Here is an 8,880-nt window from a genome sequence, read left to right as displayed (position 1 = left end):
CTTCATTTACGAGTGCGTTGACTTAGGAGTTTTTCAAGTTACAAGTCGTTGCTTGGCTGATTTTTGCTTTGAGATACAAGCAAAAATCTGCTGAAATTGATTCATTGCATGCATTTCGATTGATTCCAAAGGGGAATAATGAGACTTGAGAAACGTGTTTTGAATTATGAGAATGGTCACTGAACAAACTAAACTTATATTTAAAGGCACCACCATACTAAAATTAAATGAAGGTTCAAATAAAACTGAAACTTCTTAATCGTAAAGTTCTTATCAGAAATAAATATACAGTTGACCTCATCCTGGGCGATATGGCTTAAAAATATCCTGATATAAATGTTTCATATCAGTTGATATTGATAATTATTGATTTAGGCACCTATTTAAAGTGGAAGTCCCCACTAGTATAAATATGATATTCTGGTTAATATTTTGTTAGGAATATGAGTTAAGCAGCCATTTTTATCCAGTTCAGGGGGCGGGCTATTTTTCCACTTGCTGCAGACTGAAGATATGTTGCTCAGGTCTCAGGTAGCAACCAATCACGGCTCAGCTTCAGAAAACAGGTGAGCTGTGATAGGTCGTTGCCTGAGCCCTGAGCAACATTGATGTCATCTTCAGTGGCAAAATGGCCGCCCCCTAAGATGGATAAAAATGGCAGGATTTGGCTTCATAACTCATATTACACAAATGCAATATTAATCAGAACGTCATGTTTGACTAGTGAGGTCACATATATTATTGTCAACAAATGTTGAAGGTTGACTTTCACTTTAAAAGAAGAAAACACATTGATTAAAGATAAAATAAAAAACAAACTGATTAAACGGGAAGTCAAGTTAAGAAAAAAATCTTTAGAATAATGTATTCTATATTTCCACACTAGAACAGACACAGCATTCTGATTAATATTGCGTTTGTTGAATACGAATTAAGCAGCAAAATCCTCTCTGGGAGCGGCCATTTTGCCACTGAAAATGACATCATAGTACCTAAGGTTTCAATGCTTGCCATTGTACAATGATGTTGGTTTAGGAAAAGTGGAGTCAAATTCATTTGAAACAGTGCTGTCCCTTCCTATGTTGTAATGCAAGCACCTTTTCATTTCTCTTTGACCCGATGACATTCCAAAAATGGTGAAAAAAATAAAAAAATAAAAATAGAGTTTCTGAAGAGGCCTAAGCAGTTGCACAAACACAGTAAAGCTTTTTTTTTCTCCCACTTTTGCAGTTTTGCCTCATGATGCACAACCAGTTCAGGGTGTACCCTGCCGAGCCAGCTGGGATTGGCTCCAGCACCCCCCACAACCCTTTGTGAAGACTAAGCTGTTAAGAAGATGGATGGATGGAAGCCTCATGATGCAATGGTTCCTCCCGCCCCAGAATCAGAAATGGTACTGTCCCGTCAACCTCCATTAACCAGGAAGTGGCCTGCTGCTAAGACTTTTGGTAAGTGGCCAACGTTGGTAGACATTCGAGTTGTTATTTTTCTTGTTCTGAACAAGTGTAAAATGATCATAAACTATCAAAAGCAGGCATGATACATTCCAGTGAATTACAGTCACTGATAATTTAGGTGTGTGGCTTGTGGAATCAACCAAAAGGCAAAACCCTGTCTGGTCTCGTCTTGTCTGTCTGTTTGTCTGTCTTTCTTCTGTACCGACCACAGTGTTCCTTCAGTTTATACCAGCAACTTTCCTCCCTTTTTGCCCCCCCCCCCCCCGGTTTATGGTGGGGAATGGTGGTGGTGGTGGCGGTGTGGGTATATCAAACAGCACCCGTCCCTCATGCTCACTATTTTTAAGAATCTTGGCGCACCCGTATTTGGACGTTTCAGCCATTCCTCTTTGCAACACCACATATGCTCCATGAGGTTGGATTGGACATCCATTTTCGGATAGTCTAGAAGTGTTGAGCCGAATTTACGTCTGGGCTTGAGCTGGGCCACTTAAGTATATTCACAGAGTAGTCCTGAAGCCTCATCTCAAGATGATCAGTAGAAACAGGATGTATGCAATTCTGAACACATTTTTTTAAGAGTACTTTTTCATTTATTTATTTATTTTTTCAAACATTTCCCAATAATGTTTTCCACCATATCATTATGTGGTGTTGTGTGTAGAATTTTATGGGGGAAAATGCATTTAATCCATTTTGAAATAAGTAACACAACAAAATGTTGAAAAAGTGAAGCACTGTGAATACTTTGTGGATGCACTGAATGTTGGATGGAAAACGAGGCCCATCAATTAGGCCCTCACTTTGAGAGCCGTAATTGTGGAAGATAATTTGAAAATAGCCGCCGGTTCAGAGGTCGCCGGTACAGGAAGAGATACCAATTTCAGCTTTGACCTTGCAGCCACTTTGTGTTTACCATGTATATAGTGCACACATGCAGTGGCATTTGTTTGTTATATTTATGAAATGAAGTTTTGCTTTTGTTGGCATCAATTTTGACGTCTGATTTCTTGTGCTATTTTCAGAGAAAAATCATTTAATTCAATACGTTTCAATTTAATGTAGTGTAATTCATTAGTATGTACAGTAGTTGAGTATTTACCCCCCAAATTTACAATCTATAATATTTATATTACAAAATTTACAACCATCAAATAATTTGATTGGTTTGTATTATTTCTATGCTATTTTCAAAGTACTAATTTAGATTGATTTAAAATAGAATCATTCTTTTTTTTCTTTTTTTCAAAAATATCTGCAACATATGCACTATTTCTAAATTAATATTTAAAATTGTTAGTTAGTTACGTAGTGAATAGTAAATCCAGCTGCTTCCAGACAAATTGGCCTTTAATGGCAATTTTCAAAGCATTCATTATTCAAACTACCATCCATATTTAAGCACTATAAGTGCGGTTTCATATACTTATATATGTATATGTATGTATACATCCAAATCCATGTGGCTCATTTAAAAAGTGCTCCCGAGACAGGATGTTATTGTTAAGACATCTTTTTATTTGAGTCAATAATGCTTTACATGACATAATGCATTTTCAGGATATAAAATGGCGTTTGCTGCTCAGAGAGCACTGCTCGTATGCCAATGTTCCGATTACCTAGTTTTATTTGTCACGGTAAATTTGACCATTTTGCCAGTTCACAATATTCAAGTCATATACAAAGACAATTACAACATGTTGCACAGAAAGTATTGATGTACTTTTTTTTAATAAGGTTATTGGGCACCGGGACAAGAAATAAAATCAAACAAAACAAAAAAAACAAAACAAAAAAGACAAGATTGTACAAAAAACAAAGAAAAAACAGACAAACTAAAGTCAGAATCACCAGTCGTAGTCTTTATAAAAGGGTGGAAAAGAAAAGAAAAGAAAAGAAAAAACTAGGACACAACACAGATTTAACACCTCGGGTTCACATGCTGTCTTCATTCCGAAAAGCATCCTGCGGGTCATGTTGTGAATTGCTTTCCCCATCCCTAATCTCCTGTTTACATAAATTAGATTTTTTTTTTCCTTCTTCGAAGCACCTATTTGTTGTTGTAGTTTTCAAGTCGACATGCTTCTATTCCTCAAAGGCAAGAGCCAACAGTCTGGTTGAGTCTTGGTTGGAGCAATAGAGAGCACATTTAGTTGGTTGGCTGTTGGGTTTCCCGTCTCAGGGACCGACTTATCACGTCGAGGCGACCAGGAAACCAGAGAAGGAGCAGTGCACGTTCTCGGCGGCGAAGACTCCGTTGGCCTCCTCGTCGGGGATCTGCACGTACACGGTGTCTTGCTCATTCAGCAGGAGCACAGCGCTACCGGACATCTGGTCAAGGAAGCCCTTGTTGTACTCGTCATAGGAGAACATGACGGGCTGGTCGTTCTTGTAGAGGGCCACCAGAGCGTGGGCGCCATTCACGTGGATGCTGTAGGAGAAATAGTAAACTCCGGGGATCTGGCATGTGAAGATGCCGGAGTCGGGGTCGTAGTGGTTCTCGGCATTGTACACAATGTGGTCGAACTTGATGGGGCTACCGGAGGCTGGGTAGGGAGTGGTCAGAGCTGCTGTGAAAGCAGACATGGGGGCCTTGACCATCACCTCGGTCATTCCCATTCCCATACCTTTCTCAAAGACCACCTCACCGGGAGGTCCGGGGGGGCCGGGAGGGCCGGCGGAACCGGGCTCTCCGTCAGAACCGCTCTCACCAGGCATACCGGGGGGACCCTGAGGTCCAGGGACACCTTTAGCGGTCATGCCAGCGGGGCCGGGAGCTCCAGGGAGACCTGGGTGTCCCTTGTGGCCAGGAGCACCGGAGGTACCCTGAGGTCCAGAAGGTCCTCGGGGACCAGTGGCACCATCAGCACCAGTGGCACCGGTCTCACCAACACGGCCAGGAAGACCTTTGGGTCCAGCAGGGCCGGGAATACCTGGGGCCCCTGGGGTACCGGGGGCACCACCATGACCCTTCTCACCAGTGGCTCCAGTGGCTCCTCTGGCTCCAGCGGGGCCAGCTGGGCCGGGGTAACCCTGTTTGCCCTGGAAACCTTGTGGTCCCACCTCTCCCTTGTTGCCCTTGGTTCCTGGAGCTCCGGTGGCACCGGTGGCACCCTTGGGGCCGGTAGCACCAGTCTCACCTGGGAAACCTCTTACACCTGCTGGGCCCATGGGACCAGTAGCACCAGTGGCACCAGTGGCACCTGTGTATCCAGTTGGACCTTGCTCACCCTTGGGACCAGTGGCACCTGGACTGCCAGTAAATCCTCTCTCTCCCTTCTCTCCATTAGCGCCGGGCTTTCCGTAACCTGGGGTTCCTGGGGCACCGGGGGTTCCAGCAGGTCCCTGGTGGCCTTTTGGTCCAACTGGGCCGGGCAGACCTGGAGCACCGTTATCACCGGGCTTGCCAGCAACACCTACACCAGGAGCACCAGTGTGTCCCTTGGGTCCCTGTGGTCCCATGGAACCAGGGGCACCATCTCTACCTGGGCTACCTGACTTTCCTGGCTCACCGGGCATACCTGACTTTCCTGGCTTGCCAACTCCAGGCTGGCCTGGAGATCCAGCTGGTCCCATTGGTCCCATATGCCCTGTGGCACCCTGGGGTCCTTGAATTCCCATGCCTCTTTCACCCTTGGGACCTGGCAGGCCGGGAACACCAGGATGTCCTTTCAGACCAGACTCTCCTCTTGGTCCCATTGCTCCAGGGAGACCAGAGGGTCCGGGCTTGCCAGTAGCAGAGAGGCCAGCGGGTCCGGGGCTTCCGGATGAACCGGGAGAACCCCTGGGTCCTTGGGCTCCGGGGGCACCAGTGTGTCCCTTCTCACCAGGGGCTCCAGGGATACCAGGTTTGCCGGGGCCACCGGGGGTTCCGGATTTGCCAGTGATGGAACGACCGGGAGATCCAGGAGGTCCGGGAGGTCCGTGGGGTCCAGGGTGGCCAACGCCGCTCTTACCTGGGGGGCCAGGTGGGCCAGGGGGGCCCTCGGCACCAGGTTCACCTGGAATACCAGGCTCACCTGCCACTCCTGTCAAAAAAATAATAACATTATCAGTGGAGAGAAAAGAGGAGGAAAAATGCAATTGAAATTTATTTTACAATGCGAGTCTTGAGCTATTTGTATAGACATGCTGAGTCGAAGTGACAAAAATATAAGAATGGACTACAAACAAGGCTACAGGACTACAAAAGAATACAAGTCACTTGACTTTCTTTGGCAATATTTTACTGGCAGAAAACATGTACTGTGCTTTATATAGTTTATTTGTATTGATAATTTTTCATTTAATGGGGTTAATTCCTGTCACACTTAAATATTATAAAATGAAATGTTTTATAAATGTATTAATAAAATTATATAATTTGATCCATTTTGAATTTGTGAGCGTAACGATTGGAACAAGGCTAATAGCTTCAGGAATGTTGAGAGGACATTGCAAGTTAATAAAGTAAATGCAAAAATAATTTTTTACAAATAATAATAAAAAATAAAAGCAGAATAATCTGATGATGTCAACGAAATAATTTGTAAAGATTGATTTTACTAATTTTTTTTTACCTTTTACCCATCTCCCCCCCCCCCCCCTCTCTCTCTCTCTCTCTCTCTCTCTCTCTCTCTCTCTCTCTCTCTCTCTCTCTCTCTCTCTCTCTTTCTCTCTCTCTCACTCTCTCTCTCTCTCTCTCTCTCTCTCTCTCTCTCTCTCTCTCTCTCTCTCTCTCTCTCTCTCTCTCTCTCTCTCATTAGTTTTTAAAAGGTATATGTTAGATGTGTTTATCCAGGTAAGACAATTGAGAACAGATTCTCATCTACAATGCCAACCTGGCAGCAGAAAGAAATGTAAAACAAAGCAAAAACAATAGCAAAAATACAAATACATAGATATCCAGCTGTACAGTTTAAATTTAGTTGGTTGTTGTAGTGTAGTCAGTTCTTCTTTTTCTTCTTCTTCTTTTTTATATAATATATAAATGTATTAAAGCACACAATATCCCATTACTACCACCATGGTAACTAATGGTCAGCAGCTTGTTATTAGCTCTAAAACGGTAACCTGAATCACAGGGAGTGCTGCTTTTATTGTATTTGTATGTTTTAATTTCTGTCCTTTTTTAATGTGGTTCCGGTAAAGCTTGCAGTGCTCAGAATAAAGCCTGGCAGATGTGTTCTCCCACTGTGGCACACCCAAACAAACAAACCGCACTGCTGCTGGCTGACTGGGCCCTAATTTGTCATTGCCAAAATAGCAGCTTGTGTGCTGTCTGCACAGCGAGGAAAAATGACATCTTGCCTAGATTGAAACTTAATATGTCTGGAATTATGCATACATACTGCACAAAATAATATGTCCAAAGTTGCAAAATAAGAGATAAAATATATTTTCCTTAATATGCCTCTCTCGGGTGAAAATAAGTATCATAACCAATCTGTTTCTATCTCTGTACGTACTAGCATTCACAAAATAGTGAGAATGACCTCCATCAAAGTTTTCTTTAATATTCCACCATGTGGTTAGAATAAGTATCGCAATCAATCTGCATCTATCGCCCGTGAGAATTAGCAGTTACGAAATAGTACAAATGACCTGCATCAAAACTTTCACGAGTATGCCAAAATAAGTATCATAACTTAAAAGTTTGCATAATTTCAAAATAGTGAAAATGACTTACATCAAGATTTTCCTGACCATGCCTCTTTGAAAGTAAAATAACTATCTTCACCCATCTGAATATATATCTGTGACCACTTACAGTTACAAAATGTTAAAATGACCTCCATCAAGATTTTCCTGAATATGCCATCCTTTATGTAACTCTCTGGGGTTAAAATAAGTATTACAATCAGTATTATATTCGGTTTATATCTTTGTGAAGATTAGCATTTATAAAATAATGAAAATACTTTGTACCAAGATTTTCATTTATATGCCTCTCTGGGGTTAAAAGGAGTAGCATAGCCAAATCTATATCTTTATCTGTGAGGACTAGCAGTTACAATATTATAAAAATAACTTGCATCAAGATTTTCCTCAACATGACTTCCTTAATATGCCACCCTATGTCATAAAAAATAAACAAGTATTTTACCCTATCTGTATTTACCTCTATGACGATTAACAGCAATCAAAGATACAAACATGACCTGTTTTAATTTTATAGAACAGTGTGAAACATTACAAAATCCCATCCCATGATTGGCCATTTTTGGAAAATTTTCTTACCGTGGCCCTTGACGTGGTAAGGCTCGTACTGGGGGGCGGCCTTCACCACCTTCTTGACAACGTAGCCCTTGCCGTGGCCAGCGACCAGGGCAGCCATGAGGAGGACGATACAGGCGACACGGATGTCCATCTTTCTCGGTCAAAACCTGCAAGGGAACGATTTGCTTTACATGTAAATGAAAAAAAAAGCATGTACAAAAGTTGCATTGCAGCTGCAAAAGCTTCTACAAGTAATTCCACCTTGCATGATGCTCTCAGTTAAGCAATCTCCTTGACGTAGTACACTAACATGGAAGTAAGTAACAGCCCTGGGATTCTGAGTGCATCCATAAAACAGATAAATACAGAAAGAAACTTACCGACACCAAATTTGGGGGGAAAATTCAAAAACAATCTCCTCAGCACCAGTGAGCTGCTGGTGCTTCTCTGTATATCCTTTGGCTTGGAGCACAACTGAGGATATGCTGCTTTCCCCTGTCAAGGTTCAGAGTATTTATACCATAGCTGCCCATAAGCATCATTACAACAAAAAAAGCAAGAAAAAAAAAAGCCCCCACCATGCAAGTACCTCCCTCCCTCCTCAAAAAAGCAGAGTTGTAATTAGCAAGCAGATCTGCCCAAAACAGGCATGTCACATCAGGGTGCCTCCACGTCTTGAAAAAGCCAGACACATGATGATTATCACTTTTTTTTTTTTAAAAGAAAGACTTCTTTTGAACAAGACAACAATGCACAAAGAGAGCAGACAGGTTTTTATTTTGGTAACACTTAAACTTATTAGTAAAAAGTCATGACAAAAGGCAATATCATTTTTTCCGTTTGTTCGTTTTTACATTTTAATAATATCTAGCTAAATACATTTAATTCATTTAAGTTACATAGTATTGTATTTGCGTTGTTTAATTTAATGGAAATAAAGCAACTGGAGTGGAAATAACAATAATTTAGTTTTCTTTGTTTTAACACCATTTAAATTATTTTACATAATTGTGATTATGTGTTTTTACGGCTCAATTAAATTAAATGAATATTATTTTTCTCTGCTTTTTTTATACACTTTAACTTCATTTTATTTCACAGAAAGCGAGAAAGGGAAGAAAGTCATACTTTTTTTCATGCTTGAATTAACATTTTAATTTAATCATCATCGCATTGTATTTATTTTTTCATAGTATTTGTTTTATTTTATGTGCACTTTTAAAAT

At 41.4% G+C, this 8,880-nt stretch overlaps 1 protein-coding gene across 1 annotated transcript; it reads right to left on the bottom strand.

Annotated features, from left to right (window-relative positions):
• Positions 1-2,952: 2,952 nt before the first annotated feature.
• col10a1a (collagen, type X, alpha 1a) lies at positions 2,953-8,122 on the bottom strand. The gene is made up of 3 exons (XM_077538826.1): positions 8,036-8,122; positions 7,677-7,822; positions 2,953-5,485 (listed from the first exon to the last, which is right to left on the bottom strand). Exons 2-3 carry the CDS (start codon positions 7,804-7,806, stop codon positions 3,651-3,653), a joined length of 1,965 nt encoding a protein of 654 aa, XP_077394952.1. The 5' UTR covers positions 7,807-7,822; positions 8,036-8,122; the 3' UTR covers positions 2,953-3,650.
• Positions 8,123-8,880: the final 758 nt, after the last annotated feature.

This window comes from Festucalex cinctus, chromosome 12 (assembly GCF_051991245.1).
Source record: "Festucalex cinctus isolate MCC-2025b chromosome 12, RoL_Fcin_1.0, whole genome shotgun sequence".
Lineage (NCBI taxonomy): Eukaryota > Metazoa > Chordata > Actinopteri > Syngnathiformes > Syngnathidae > Festucalex > Festucalex cinctus.
The sequence above is the reverse complement of the archived record's forward strand: the minus strand, read 5'-3'. Positions and strand labels throughout refer to the sequence as shown.

Excerpts from the sequence above, each read along its gene's own strand:
- col10a1a (XM_077538826.1), bottom strand. The coding sequence starts at position 7,806 with ATGGACATCCGTGTCGCCTGTATCGTCCTCCTCATGGCTGCCCTGGTC. Across the intron at positions 5,486-7,676 it reads TTACCACGTCAAGGGCCACG|GAGTGGCAGGTGAGCCTGGT; the intron begins GTAAGAAAATTT and ends TTTTTTTGACAG.